Source organism: Ovis aries, chromosome 4 (genome assembly GCF_016772045.2).
Source record: "Ovis aries strain OAR_USU_Benz2616 breed Rambouillet chromosome 4, ARS-UI_Ramb_v3.0, whole genome shotgun sequence".
NCBI classification, from domain to species: Eukaryota; Metazoa; Chordata; class Mammalia; order Artiodactyla; family Bovidae; genus Ovis; species Ovis aries.
In genome coordinates, this window is record NC_056057.1 from 64,497,800 (window position 1) to 64,513,997 (window position 16,198).

The 16,198-nt window shown below is 43.2% G+C and overlaps 1 protein-coding gene across 2 annotated transcripts in view; it reads right to left on the reverse strand.

Moving 5' to 3' along the window:
- BMPER (BMP binding endothelial regulator) overlaps window positions 1-8,231 on the reverse strand; it is a 257,047-nt gene extending 248,816 nt beyond the window's left edge. For both annotated transcript variants that reach the window (XM_042248614.1, XM_004007905.5), the window contains exons 1-2: window positions 8,023-8,231; window positions 6,884-6,969 (exon numbers count right to left, since the gene is read on the reverse strand). In XM_042248614.1, the coding sequence (XP_042104548.1) occupies window positions 6,884-6,969; window positions 8,023-8,155 (219 nt within the window). In that variant the 5' untranslated portion in view covers window positions 8,156-8,231. The remainder of the gene's footprint in view (window positions 1-6,883; window positions 6,970-8,022) is intronic.
- Window positions 8,232-16,198: the final 7,967 nt, after the last annotated feature.

A 16,198-nucleotide genomic window follows, 5' to 3' on the forward strand; every position in this document is an offset into this window, starting at 1 on the left:
AACTCATCCATGCCTGCGTTTTTCTCTTCCATTCCACTGTGGGCAAGAACCTGTACTATTGGTCTGCCCCCCGAAGGTGCCCAACCAGCACAATGCTTCAAACACAGAAAAGGCAAGAAAGGAAGGGGAAAATGAAGTGTGAAGAGAAGGAAGAAAGAATAATATTATTGAATGTATAACCTGTTATCCCTAGTGCTTTGAGTGATGTTTTATAGAACTAGAACTGGGAATCAGAAGGTCTTAAAATATACACCCAGCTCATTTTGCTGATCTTAACTAAGTTCAACAAGCACACTTGACCTCCTGGTGCCATAAAAGGTGATGTTACTAGTATTCTTTTATAGCATAAAGGATTCAACAGACTATCAGTTGGACCCAAGCGCCATAGAAGAGGGTGCAAGAAACTGATATCTTTTGTTTATTCAATGAATTGGTATTAATTAGTTTATTTTCCATCACTTTGTGTTGCCTGACTTTTCCTATGATGTCCTGTTCTCCTGCCCTCACTATATCTGAATCCTCATCTGGGGAAGGGCTCTCTTTCCCCAGCCTGCCTTCCCACACTTAAAACGCAGTTTACTGGTGGTGCACACTATGAAGACTGGTACCTTGAAATGAAAAGAAAGCATGTTTAAAATGGAATGGGAATGGGGCAGGGGAGCACACAAGTAAATAGGCAGCAAAAACCTACTCAGGTCTGGAATAGGGTTGAGAGACTTGCACAAGACGGTCCAGGAAAATCACCGTGATGCCAGACCACTAGGCAGTTTTTCCAGAATTACAACGCTCCTGAGTCCCTACCCTATCTCTCTGCCAATAAAAGTACAAGTGAAGGTGACCCCACAGGCATGGAGATGTAAATACTCTGCAGAAAAAACGAGGCCCCTCTTCCATGGAAAGTTTTTTTAGTGTTTAATGGAGAGCAAGGGGAAAACTTACAGCAGGGCTCACAGACACTGGACCAATAAGAAAGCAGCTCAGATCAACCTAGTCCAAGTCTGGAGGGACAGGAAACCCCACAAAACGTTACTCACCTAGCCCTCTCCGTTCATAACGATGGGTGGGCTTGGCATCGTTATCCCTAGGTCTCTTCTCCATCAGCTTCCCTTCCCTCCCTTTCCTTTCTTTCTTTTTTAATGAGCCCATAGGGTTTCTTTCTTTTTTTTTTTTAAGAATATTTATTTATTTGGCTGCACTGGGTCTTAGTTGCAGCAAGTGAGATCTAGTTCCCTGACCAGGGATAGAACCTGGGCTCCCTACATTAGGAGCCCAGAGTCTAGTCATTGGACCACCAGTGAAGTTCCCCCTTTTCTCTCGTTTCTGATGAACATTTGCCTCTAATTCCACGTGAGGAAATAAGAATTTAAACATTAACATCATCATCAACAATAATAATAATGAATCGTTCTGACTTAATGCCAAGCTTTGGACCAAGTCTTAAATGTTCTATCTCATTTAGTTTGCACAGCAAGTCTATGAGTTTGTTAATGACAGCCATCCCATTCTACAGATAAGGAAATGGAGGCTTAGAAAGGTGAAAAAACTTTCCTGAGTTCACCAGCAGTAAGTGACTGAGCCAGGCTCCCCAGGTGGCTCAGTGGTAAGGAATCCATCTGCCAATGCAGGAGACAAGGGTTCAGTCCCTGGGTCGGGAAGATCTCCAGAAGGAAATGGCAACCCTCTCCTGTGTTCTTGTCTGGGAAATCCCATGGACAGAAAAGCCTAGTGGGCTACAGCCCATGGGGTCGCAAAACAGTTGGACATCACTTAGCAATTAACAACAGAGCCAGTATTGGAACCCAGGCCTGTCTGATGCCAGGGCTAAAGCACTTTGCCAAAATGATATGATACAAGCCAATAGCTGAGTGCACTGCATCTTCCTCTGAAGGGCCCTCCAAGGCCAGACTTGGTTTGTGTTATAAGACAAAATCACTCTAACTACTCCCTAGAGTGAGCCTATGTCACCTTTGCAGAGGTTGAGATAACTCTCTAAAGCCCTTGGAGGGATCTGTAGACATTTGGAAATAGTAAACAACCTGCAAAAGCAAGTTGGTTTAGCAGAGAAAACACTGTTTTCACATCACAGGTCTGTTTCTCAGTAACTATATAACTTCAGGGCATTTGCTCCACTTCTATGAGCCTCAAAAAAGTGCTAATGATAATAATCGTCTATGAGCTGGTATTGGTGAATTTGTCAGTAAGATGCTGTAAATTAGTTCAGTTCAGTTCAGTCGCTCAGTCGTGTCAGACTCTTTGCGACCCCCTGGACTGCAGCACACCAGGCTTCCCTGTCCATCACCAACTCCCAGAGTTCACTCAAACTCATGTCCATTGAGTCAGTGATGCCATCCAATCATCTCATCCTCTGTCATCCCCTTCTCTTCCTGCCTTCAATCTGTCCCAATATCAGGGTCTTTTCCAAGGAGTCAGTTCTTTGCATCAGGTGGCCAAAGTATTGGAGTTTCAGCTTCAGCATCAGTTCTTCCAATGAATATTCAGGACTGATTTCCTTTAGGATGGACTGGTTGGATCTCCTTGCAGTCCAAGGACTCTCAAGAGTCTTCTCTAACTAAATTAGTTACCCTTTCCTAAAACTCTATTGAATACCTTATTATGTGGGAAGGCAATTGGTCATACCATCTTCTAAACAGAGTATAAATAAAAATAAATAAACACATAAACACATAAATAAATAAACCCTGATCATTGTCTTAGTGAGCATCCAATATCCCGTCTAAAAATGATACAAAACAATTTTCAAAAAATTGTAGCAACCTATTCATATGTGCATGTATGAAGCATACTCTCTGAACACATCAAGACTACTTTATATTTCCCCTGCCTTCCTCCTTCCTTCACCATGCTCATTCTCCCTCTCTCCACCTCTCTCTCTCTCTCTCACACACACACACACGCAGACATACATGAATTGAATCCTGATGCACCACTGTCTCCCTCATCCTCAAACACGTGCCTTACACTTATTCAGCTAATAGATAAATATTCTCCAGCCAGTTAATTTGAACAATAAAAAACATGAAGCTTTTATAGAGATAAAGTACCCTAGAGAATCAAAAATGCTGGTAGCTGCTTGTTTAGTGACAGAGGATTCTGTGATTAAAAGTAGAAGACAGCAGACAAAGCCCCCTCTGTTTGCACCCCTTGGTTGGCTCCAAGCGAGGTGGAGCCCCACTTCTTGTAACACCAAATTTCACGTTGTTTTTTATGAGCAGAGGGTCCATTTCTAAATTGCACCTCTGGATTTAAAAGAGGAAATTTAAACCTCAGAATAATGTTTTTTGCTGAACAAAGCGTATGCCAAACTAAGCTCGGACTGACTTCTGTTTTCTGAGTCCCAGCCTCCCAAGTTTTCTCGGGTTTCCAGTACTGGGCCGAACTCACTGGTTTTTGCCATTTCCTTCTATGTTATGGTTAGATGGAAAAGGGGTGAGAAGCAGGGGTACCACATCCTCAGGTTCACTGAATGGATTTGGGGATGTCCAAAAGATCCAGAGGACCACTTTCATTAGTTGAGACAGGCTGGCTCCTATCAGCTGTACTTCACGTAAGGCACCAATATGTTTTTCTAGGCATTACGGGAAAAATAATTATGGCAAGAAAGGGAAAAACACCACACAAAACAGCAATAAGTCTGGCCTTCCTTCCCCAGCCCCACAAAAGACCGTTTTATAAGACGAGGAAAAGCTGTGCTTTGCTTTCTAACTAAACAATGAAGCGCTTGCATCTTTAATCCAAACTGTCTACCCGCTTCCCTAGATTTTGGGACAATAGTCCAACTTCTCACCTTCCCCCTTGAACAGTTGAACCGACACACTTTAAAATAATATCCATCAACAGCTGACAAACTGGTTATTCTTGGACCACAACTGATGCTGGCAAGAGGAGGTCCAGGCAGACAAGGATAAATGAGAATAAAATTATTCAGTTCTGCTCGCCGTGGCCACTGCATCAGCTGTCATCCTCAAAATTCCCACAGAAATGAGTTCATTCCACCTTTGAAACATTTCGGAGCTTAAAAGTTTAAATCAGGCCAAGTTGATTCTGTGGGATTTTTCTAGCTTTTACACTGTAATTATATGCAGGACTTTGTGCCACCTATTTCCTCTCAACTGTAACATTTTACGTCTTTTCTAAGCATACGTTGAGGTTAGCTTTTTTTTTTTAGTACGTGTTATGAAATAAGATATGAGCTTATACTCAGCTTTAGGTAGCTTTCTGCCAAAAGGCTGGACCAACACAAACTAAATATGACTATTTTCTTTATCCAAAGTACAGTTTTGACTATTACATACCCTCTTAACGTACATACATAAAACTAGCTCACAACGAAAGCTCCCTGCAGGTCAACTGAAATCATAACGAGATTTTCCTTTCATATAATGTGATTAACAAATGTTAGCTGACCGAACTCCTAAAAGACTCTAAAGAAAAAAGCAAAATAACTCAAGCAATGCCAAAAAGTCAAATAACTCAACAATCTATTTTTTTCCTTGCTTTTTCACATCTTTAACTTAGAAAATAGCCTGTTTCACTTGACTATAGGAATGTGCTCTAGAGGCAGGTGAGAGTGAGTTCCAGCTCCACTATTTACTAAAATATGACCTTTACAAGCTACTAAATCCTCTAGCCTCAGTTTCCTCATCTGTAAAATGGGGGGAGGGGTACAAATCTTCAAAAGATTTTTATGAAGATTAAATGAAACGATGCAGTCTTCGATAAGTGCCAGCGAATAAAGTATTTCATAAGTGTTAGTTGTTATTTCTGACATTATCTGTTTGCTAAATATCCAGCCTAAATATAAAATTGTCAACTAGCCTCATGGTAAGCTAGGTGCTTCGAAATTCATATACTGCAGTGGGTCCCTTGGAAACTTACAAATAAAGAAACAGTTGTCCATCTAGCGTTACTCAACTTTATCAAGTACTACAAACGTTTGGGAAACAATAATAACTATGACAACTTGGGCCCCATAATCCTAAACCCCTGCAAAAGTCATGGCAATGTATCACTGAACCTTTCAGCTAGGGGGAACTTTGAGGCGTCCTCTGAAAAGCTAGTGAGTCAGAATGTGAGTCTCGACTTTATGTGTTTGGAAAGGATTTCTGATAGCTCTCATGAAGGCAGATACTTCCAAATGTTACTCAAAGATATAGATGAACCTACCACCCTTCTGAACATAATCAATATAAGAATCACTCCAGAATTCCGACGCATCTTTTTTCTTCAGTTTCACTCTTTACCTTCAAAACAGCAAGGTCTTATTAGCAGTAAGCTGTACTTTCGGGGAAAGGCACTATTTCCACCAGGGCAAGAGTACCAAAAAAGGGAAACGCTGTATGGAGAATTTTCATACTATTTGGAAAAAGTTTGCAAAACCCAAACTCTGTGTTTAAACATTATAAATGTAACAATATTGCTGAGGAGAAAAACAATATTTTCACATGTGGAGTTCCAAATTTATTTAAATATTACCCCATTTTCTGAGATCTTACGAGATTAAGATAAAATAATTCACTAACACTATGCAGATAGGAGAAATAAAGAAATCATCTCCCTTCTGCCCCCACCACACACACACACACAGAGGTAGACACACTACATTTGTAAATACACAATTGAGCCAAAATTTAATGCAAAGCTCCTTTTCAACAGGTCCATTGGTGAAAAATCATTCATTAACAAGGCAGCTCATAAACACAAACCTAATTGTCCCTCTCTCAGCTCCCTTTTGTTAAAGCAGCAACACTTATCATCTCTGGAACTGGAATGCATTTTTACCTTTATTTCTGCTGATTTCCTTAGTCTTCAGAACCTGATAATCATTTGATACAGACATTCACCTTCACCCATTTATCATTTCACAACATTGACCTCATCTCTTGTCATGAAAAACTTCAGGTAGTTTAAACCCAGATGGCTTGGCTTTCCCCTAAACAGAGAAAATTCCCTTCTCTGGTTGCATACAGCATGTTGATCTGATAACAAGCAGTCATCTATCATTTGGGGGCTTTGCATTTGACTTTGACTGCCTTAATGTATTTCCAACAGGGTTTTGTGATATGTAGTTTTTAATCAAGGTTTGCCAAAAGTGGTTGGCATGTAAAACACTTTTAAACAAAAATGTTCTTTGTGAGTCGCTATTTCAGCTCAGAAATTCTTATTCATATAATTTAATCTCCCCCATGTGGTTACTTATTAGATCTTATCATTTACTATAAAGCTAAAATAAACTGAAACAAATCATTTTTTTAATCTACCAGCCACTGCTAGTGTTAACTAAGCAGCTGACAGCCAAGTGTCATCCTCTATTAAGGACAGAATGTCCTTTCTGACTCATGGCTTCCAAATCAGATATATAAAGACTGTTTTTGAGAGCTTAGGCTATAAGAGGCAAAAAAACTCAAGATCTTGTCCCCATGTTTGTGCTTTGTGACTCTAACCTCTCTTTCCCCTTGTCACATACCTTATCCCAGACCTTTATACCTAAATGTTATCATTTTCACACTGAGCTTAGGCAATGGAATCAGAGCAAAAAGTTTGGTGGCACCTATGATTTGGTGGCAATAGCCATTCCCAGCAGCAGAAGTGCAAGTGGTAATTACCACTGAGGTGATGCTATACCAAGTCCATCTGAAGTTTACTTCTGCAACCTGATGTCAAAGATAAACATCTCCAGCCTGATAAAATAGAAATTGCCAAAGTCCATAAAACTTGGAAATTGAACGGAATTCAATTCACCAGCCATCTATGGTTTTGTAATGACCAAAAGCAATTTTTAAGATCTGGTCATAAAATTACAGCTAAAGGATTCACCTTGTCAGAGGGAGCAATTGATTTCCCATTACCTGATCTCCATACTCACCATGCAGACACACATTATACAAGGGTTGTCCGTGATAAATGGAATCTGGAGGACTTCACCTTCATTTTCACATTTTGCAACAGAACCTAAAGGGGAAAAAAAGTTATTTAAATTTAGCTGCATGGCCTTGTTACAAAAATAGAATTTTTATAATAATGCTTTTTGAGAAAACTATATCCAAATTTCAAAAATCCCTAATGAGTTTTAAATAATCAAATTCACTCAAAAAAGTCCCCTTGAAAAAAACCTACTTTAAATAATTTTATTAGAACAAGTTTTTTTAAAAGCCTGTGCTATATAGATATATTTTCTGCTCTTAGATGGTTGGTTTAAGCACAATTCCAAGTATTTCATTGGATCTTTAATAATACCCCTCCTTTATAAAACCATTTCAACTAAATAAACACTCCCATAAGCAAAAAATTCAAATTGGCCATTAAGGCAGATTTTAAATTTGAACAGAATTCAGGACTGTGTCAATAAACAGGCCTTTATATGAATCTGCCTCATATTGTGTTGAATTGAAATTACTTTTCGAAATACAATCTTCTTTCCTCTTTTCTTAGAAATAGACTCAATATTTTCTTTTCTGCACCAGGTGTCAGTAAAGTATGTCCTTCAGAATAGCAGCTGAGGTCTTCACCTGCCTGAAAGCATATAATTATTATATCCTGCTATTATTACCCTTTTAAAATATGATAGTTTCTTTAAATCCAGTTCTGGAGGGCGGGTGCTTTAAAGATCACTACCAGTAAACCTTACAGAATGAGACAGGCCTATGGGTGGAAAACGATGCAGTGTTTTGTTTTGCTTTTTCTTTAATTGCATACGGGAGAAGAGATCAAACTAAAGGTTGAGGAAAACTAAAGATAATAAAGGAACTTTTCAAATTCAAATAGAATTTCCGTTATCACTACAGTATTAATGTCAACAGCCTGCCCGCTCTCCACTCCTTAGCCTACTCACTGCTTTCCCACCCCTTTACGCCGAAGGGCTTCCTTCATCCCCGTGCGCCAGCGAGGAGCAGGCTCCAAGGTGCTCGTTCCCCACCCTCCCGTCCCCGGGGCTAGTCAGCGCCTTCTCTCCCAGGTACCAAGCCAGCGTCTGGGAGGGTCGGTCCCTCCCGACCCCTCCCCTACCTGTCAAGAAGGAGGAAGCCAGAGACATGGGGACCCCCGAGCAATTGAGCAGCAGCAAGACGCAGCAGGTAATCCCGGGCGAGCGCCGGCAGGGACGCTCAGCCAGAGCCCTGACGCCGGAGAACCAGAGCATCGTCACCTGGAGGGAATCCCGGGCGACTGCAGGTCCCGCGCCGCCGCCTGTGCTCCGCTACCGCCGCTCGCAGTCCAAAAGGGCTCTCAGCCGGCGAGTCGGGAGACAGTCCGCGAAGGAGGGAGGCGGGCGCCCGGGAGCCTGGGGCGGGGGAAAGGTGGGGGGGGGGGGAGTTGGCGGGGGGAGAGGCGGGAGAGCGAGGCGAGGGGTGGGGGGCGCCCAGGGAGGAGGGGTCCTGCGGCCAGGCTCCTCCAATGCGGCTTTTTTTTTTTTTAAAGGAGTTGCTCGCAGCGGTTTAGTCGTCGGCTTCTCCACGCCAGAGAGGGGGCCAGGAGGAGGGGGTATCGGAACTGCGGGAGATAGGCAGAGAGGAGTGGCTGCGCTGCCCGCTGCGCACCGCTGCTCCGCCGCCGCCGGGTCCGCAGCGACTGCCCCGGGGCGCGCCGCTGCTGCAGCTGCCGCGTCCTCCACTTCTGCGCTCCCACCTCCTACCCGCCCCGCCGGCTCTCCACTCGGTCCGCTCGCACGCTCGCTCCGGCGCCGGAGACCCGGGCGCACTGAGCGCCTCGGGGAACCCGCTGGGGGCGCCCGGACGCAAGAGGGATAGCAGAAGCCTCGCGCTGGGCGCTTGTCTCCGCCGGGGGTCCAGCCAGCTCCCCCAGACCCTCGAGGGAGGCCTCTTGCCCCGGGGCACGGATCGGAGCCGGGCAGGCGTGTCTCCACCACCCGGAGCGCGCAGCGCCTCCTCCCTTTCCCCGGGGGCGGGTGGGGAGGGATTCCTCCCCTTACGGGGGATGCCGCGCCAACCCTGCTGCTTTTCCTGTGCTCCAACCCTAGGAGGGAGGAGAAGATGGGACGCAGGGCGCCCCACCACCGCGGCTCGTTCCCTGATGCCCCAGCTTTGGGAAGGAGTGATAAACCTAGCGCCTGTGGCAGGGTGGGGGTGCGGGCAACTTTTCACTCTGCTTTGCCTTCTTTTGGCTGGGGCACGACGGCCGACAGTCCCTGAGCGGACAGAGGGGCGAGGGGCCTTCGAGATCACTGCTCAGTGCTGCTGTGTCTGTGCGTCGCGACACTAGGGAAGACAATTTGAAACGACACACAAGGTAGATTAATACACGCACAGATGCGAACTCTTTCCGCCCTTAAAAAAGGAACAGTGGTTCCATGACTCTTCCCATCCAACCTCGGGCGAACAGGGGCAGGGAGGTGGTGTTTGACTAATCATTCATTCACCCGAAAAAGAGGGAGGGACCCGCGCGGCGGCTAATCTCTGGCAGGGACCGCTGCGGCGTTCTCCGGAGCTTGGAGTTGTCGCTTCAGCAGCCCTGGGTGTCAAAGAGTCCGACCCTACCTACCGCCCAGGAATGATCCCCGCCAGATCGCGGCCTCTCTCTCGAGCCGTGGCCCACTCTGCCCAAAGGAGGATATGCAATGGAGGAGAGAATTTTTGTAACCAAATGGGAATTAGGGGACGCTTGGCAAGTATTGGGACTTGATAATCAGCTGTCTTCCGAGCTCACGTGGGTCCCCGGCTTCCTCTCCCTAAGAATGGAAATGGGGGGCCCTCACGCGGGTCCTCCTGGTGGGTCGGCCTGGGCGGATCCGAAAGGCAATCACGGACTAGCCGAGCACGTTTCTCAGCAGGACGCATCTAACAGTTTCTGGGCAACGTAGGGATTGTCTGTAGTCACAGAAACTATACCTTTGCAAATATATTCATCTGTTTGCCGACACATTTTGTACAGTTTCCTCTTAAGCCCTCCCCCTACTTTGGAGTGGGGGGAATGGGGCTGTTTATTTGTTTTTATTTTTTCGAGTCGTTGGAGCCTCCACTTAAGGCTGCAGTGCCCACATCCAGGCACGCCGGGGAGCCTATAGGAGCGTTGCCCTTAAACGGAAAAAATAAGAGAGGGTAAAGCTGTCATTAGCCTAACACGCTCCATTTCCTTCTCAAAACAGATTTTTAGTGTAAAACTTAAATTAAAAGAGAAGAAAGATGACGTGTGGTTGCTTTTTCCCAACAAATAACCACCATGGCCAGGCAGCTCCCTGAAAATCAGCGTTTAGTGTATTTACTAACGATAAAGAGAACATGCACACACACAAAAAAAAAAAAAAAGAAGAAGAAGAAAAGAAAAAAAGAAATCTCTAAACCTAGTCTGATCTCCTATATACTTTCTGATCTATAGTGACCAGTCAAAAAATAAAAACCTTTATGACTACAGATAAGTACAGTCAGTTGAAACTCTACCCTACAAAGATTCTCTTTGCAGGGGGCTTTTATATAAACTTGTTAAGTGTAACTTAATGAAGGAAAACGCAATAATGGGTAGGCTGGGAGAACTTTCATTGCCCTAGATTTCAGCAGTAGACCTGGATAAATTCACCTTAGAGGATTGCAGAACTTTAGAAAGAGTGCCCTCCCTGACATCCTCAAGGGTTTGCAGAACAAAAGTCTTTATGATGGAATCTGTGGCATTTCTCAAACTAGGTGCTTTGGGGGTATACTGGAACTTCCCCTATAGGTTCAAATGCAAAAACCACCTGGAAAGCATTTTCATCTGTCTGTAAGTTTACCAATTGTAAAGATGTACAGAAGTCTGTCCCTTCTTCCTGTTTGTTTCTATCAGCTGCCACCAGTGATTTCCCCTGCTGCCTTCTGGATAAGTGGGCCCTACTTCTAGAAGAGCATCCTTCTCCCCAAAGGGCTTATCAGTCCTCCACTGCTGCTGCCACCATCCCTTCAACTGACAGTCTGTCAGCTGCCAATTGGCCTCTGTCTATACAAACATGAGATATTCTGGGGTCAAAAAAAATTGAAAAAGAAGCGAGTATGCAAGAAAAAGCGTATGGATCTGCCCTTATGTTTAAAGTTAAGGGCCCCCCACCTTGTGTTCAGTCGGGTCTGACTCTTTTTGACCCCGTGGACTATAACCCACCAGGCTCCTCTGTCCCTGGGGTTTTCCAGGCAAGAACACAGGAGCGGGTTGCCATTTCCGTTTCTAGGGGATCTTCCTGATCCAGGGATTGAATCGGCATCTCTTGCATCTTCTCCTTAGCAGGCAGATGGCTTACTGTTGGGTCACCTGGCAAGCCAATAATGTTAAGGGTGATCCCATCCAAACCCCCAAAAGCTCTTGACTGAGATCAAAAGAAGAGCAAATCTGTCTTTGGCTCTGTTTATGACATTTTTCAGTGTAAGAGAGGTAATGGATCCCGAAGATCATTCATTACCTATTGATAATGAGGACCTGTTCCACCATCAGCCAGAAAAAGCTCTATCTCATCTTCTTTAAAATAAAAGATATAACCCTATTAGATCAAAAGGGAACCAGGCCTGTGGTAGGAGAATTTCTCTTCACCTCCTGGTAAAACTATGATCCTGAATCTGCACTGAAAAACCCAGCTAAATGTGCCAGTTAATAACAGTATATTCAAAGTTACTTCAAGAGAAATTACAGCAACCCAGTTTCCTAAAAATAAATAGACCTTTCAAAAGCAGCAGTGTAAAGGAATTGTGATATTAACCACTAGGGAGGGCCAAAAGTATTCCATAACGGTGTGAGTTTTGCTCTATGATAGGCACCAGGCATGGCATTTTAGACTTGAGGATAAGGGATGATGTTGCCTTGGAGCTTACAGTCTAGGAGGTGAGATAAAGCATGTTTATAAATGAATGCAGTAATGGGAGAAAATTATTGCAAATGAAGCAACTGACGAAGGATTAATCTCCAAAATGTACAAAGAGCTCCTGCAGCTGAATATTAGGAAAACAAACAATCCTATCAGAAAGAAGGTAGAAGACCTAAACAGACATTTCTCCAAAGAAGATATACAGATGACCAATAAACGCATGAAAAGATGCTCAGTGTCCCTCATTATTAGAGAAACGTAAATTAAAACTGCAATGAGGTATCACCACACACTGGTCAGAATGGCCATCATCAAAAAATCTACCAACAATAAATGCTGGAGTAGATGTGAAGAAAAGCGAACCCTCTTGCACTATTGTGGGAATGTAAATTGATACAGCCACTAAAGAACAGTACAGAGATTCCTTAAAAGCCTAGGTATAAAACTACCATATGACCTGGCAATCCTACTACTGGGCAAATACCCTAAGAAAACCATAATTCAAAAAGACACATGTACCCCAATGTTCATTGCAGCACTATTTATAATTACCAGGGCATGAAAGTTTAAAGAAAGAAGAGACTTAGCTTCATGGAGGAGGTGGCACAGGAGCTGAGATTTGAAAAGCAGCAGCTTCAGTAGATGGAAAGACCATCCAGGAGCTGCAGAGTAACAGCAGGGAGACAGGAGATTCATAAAGAAAATGGGGAACAGTTCTATAATTGGCTCTGTCAGCTGAGCAGAGCTCTGGGAAGGCTTGATCATGAGAGATGTATGAGCAGCGCTTGGATCCATCTGAGATGAGCAACAGGATGTTTACCGTGGAGTAAGTGCCTACCTCTCAGAAACAATCAGACTACATTTCTTTAGAATGTGAAGTATTTCTGCAGATGTATTCATCAATCTGCACATGTATTCATTATTAATCTCATACTGGAGAGCACCATAGCCACCTCCATCTGTTCGAAAGGGTTTGGGTGATGGAATAAGTAATACATCATGAATCAGTTTCTTAATACCGGTGTCTGTATGATTCTTCTTGGGAGGAAAGTAGAAATGATACTGTTGACTTTTTTTTTAAGCACTAGATATCTTAGAGATCATATTAACCAACTTCCTGCCCTTTCCCTTTGAGAATGAGAATTCTGAAGACTAAGAGGAAAATGGCTTGCCCTAGGTCACACAACTAGTTAATGGCATAGCCCATTTAAACAGAGTTCCTCTGGCTTCCTGATCGTGAGGCTTCGCATTACAAGCGTTCTATCTTCTTGAGTCATAAGAATATAGGAAAGGACCACTGGATTAAATGTGATACAAATTAAGTTATAGAGTTGGCACTGTTGGTACTCATATGTCGATTGAACTGAACTGCTACCACTGATACAAGTTGGAAGACCAAGTAAAACAGACCACAACTTCACTCACTGGTTGAAAGATGATTTTATTCTTGGGTCACCAGGCTAAAATGTTAAACTGTGCTGTCTCCTGAGCTTGGCTGCTGGTTTGCTCAGTTTCTGGTCCTTCAGACAGGAGAGGGTACCATTGACCTTGATGAGAAATCCTCTAGATTCTGCCAGATAGGTCTAAATAATGTCATTCCAAAGTAGGAGGCTCTGAAGTTACTTCTTTGTGGAGGTGAGGGAAGTGGGGACAATGACAAAAGCATCATTCTAGTGATAGTGGCCTATTTTATTTAAATGATTTTTATTAAAATTGGATTAAGTCACTAACCTGATCGTTTTCTTACTAATCATTTTCTCTACTGTTCTCCTTGGTGGCTCAGACAGTAAAGAATTAGCCCACAATGCAGGAGACCTGGGTTCTATCCTTAGGTCAGGAAGAAGGGAATGGCTATCCACTCCAGTATTCTTAGCTGGAAAATTCCATGGATGGGAGCCTAGCAGGAAGTATAGTTCATGAGGTTGTAAGGAGCTGGACACAACTGATCAACAAATACACATATACATGCAATCATTTTCTCTTTTGTTTGTAACCTCAAGGCTCTTTTCATAAAACTGTACTCACTGAAGAGTTTATTCATTTTTAAAGCAGGGCATTTTAATAAAGATGGTGGGACCAGACATTTTTAGAAACAGTTGCATTGGAATAATAAAATCTGGTGTGTGTTTTTTTTTTTCATTTTGATGTAATATTGTAATAAATCCCCTTCACTTCCCTGACCCTCACCCACCTTTGATCTCACTCCAATTCCTGCCTCAAGGATGATGGTACATCATGAGTGATGGGGTGAGTTTTGCCTGTTTCACATAGTGCTTGTTCATTTAAATACCCATGAGCCAAAACAGCCATATTGGAGTGTCATAAATTCTCCAGTTCTACAATTAAAACAAAAGCAATGATTTTTCAAAGATGCTTTTTAATTTTCATCAACATCTAAATTACTTAATAAAGAAGTAATTTTTATATTGGAAGCTATAAAAATCAGATACCAATTTCACCCCACTAGGTAGGCACAAACGTTTGCTCATTAATAGAGTATGATCCTTAAGAACGGATTCTCATCTCTACATTTCATCTGGCAAGTAACTCCCCAAACCAAATTAACCTCATCACCATCTTCATTGGCACTTAAGTTGTAGCCTTTTAGGTCTATCTGAAGTAGGAGATAGTTGAAGGAATTTCACATAAGACCAAGGCACCAGAATCAGTTCAGTTCAGTTCAGTTGCTCAGTCGTGTCCGACTCCTTGCGACCCCATGAATCGCAGCACGCCAGGCCTCCCTGTCCATCACCATCTCCCGGAGTTCACTCAGACTCATATCCATCGAGTCTGTGATGCCATCCAGCCATCTCATCCTCTGTCGTCCCCTTTTCCTCCTGCCCCCAATCCCTCCCAGCAACAGTCTTTTCCAATGAGTCAACCCTTCACATGAGGTGGCCAAAGTATTGGAGCTTCAGCTTTAGCATCATTCCTTCCAAAGAAATCCCAGGGTTGATCTCCTTCAGAATGGACTGGTTGGATCTCCTTGCAGTCCAAGGGACTCTCAAGAGTCTTCTCCAACACCACACTTCAAAAGCATCAATTCTTCGGCGCTCAGCCTTCTTCACAGTCCAACTCTCACATCCATACATGACCACTGGAAAAACCATAGCCTTGACTAGACAGACCTTAGTCGGCAAAGTAATGTCTCTGCTTTTGAATATACTGTCTAGGTTGGTCAAAACTATTCTTCCAAGGAGTAAGCGTCTTTTAATTTCATGGCTGCAATCACCATCTGCAGTGATTTTTGAGCCCCCCAAAATCACTTTTTAGTGGGGCTTTTTAGTCCCTCCTCACTTTCTGCCATAAGGGTGGTGTCATCTGCATATCTGAGGTTATTGATATTTCTCCCGCAAATCTTGATTCCAGCTTGTGTTTCTTCCAGTCCAGCATTTTTCATGATGTACTCTGCATAGAAGTTAAATAAGCAGGGTGTCAATATACAGCCTTGATGTACTCCTTTTCCTATTTGGAACCAGTCTGTTGTTCCATGTCCAGTTCTAACTGTTGCTTCCTGACCTGCATACAGATTTCTCAAGAGGCAGGTTAGGTGGTCTGGTATTCCCATCTCTTTCAGAATTTTCCACAGTTTTTTGTAATCCACACAGTCAAAGGCTTTGGCATAGTCAATAAAGCAGAAATAGATGTTTTTCTGGAACTCTCTTGCTTTTTCCATGATCCACAGGATGTTGGCAATTTGATCTCTGGTTCCTCTGCCTTTTCTAAAACCAGCTTGAACATCAGGGAGTTCACGGTTCACGTATTGCTGAAGTCTGGCTTAGAGAATTTTGAGCATTACTTTACTAGCATGTGAGATGAGTGCAATTGTGCAGTAGTTTGAGCATTCTTTTGCATTGTCTTTCTTTGGAATTGGAATGAAAACTGACCTTTTCCAGTCCTGTGGCCACTGCTGAGTTTTCCAAATTTGCTGGCATATTGAGTGCAGCACTTTCACAGCATCATCTTTCAGGATTTGAAACAGCTCAACTGGAATTCCATCACCTCCACTAGCTTTGTTCGTAATGATGCTTTTTAAGGCCCACTTGACTTCACATTCCAAGATGTCTGGCTCTAGATTAGTGATCACATCATCATGATTATCTGGGTCGTGAAGATCTTTTTTGTACAGTTCTTCTGTGTATTCTTGCCACCTCTTCTTAATACTTCTGCTTCTGTTAGGTCCATACCATTTCTGTCCTTTATCGAGCCCATCTTTGCATGAAATGTTCCCTTGGTATCTCTAATTTTCTTGAAGAAATCTCTAGTCTTTCCCATTCTGTTGTTTTCCTCTATTTCTTCAAATTGATCGCTGAAGAAGGCTTTCTTATCTTTTCTTGCTATTCTTTGGAATATTAAGCTAATAATGCGTTAAGCCTATTGCTCTAGGTTTTACCAGCTCTACTATAA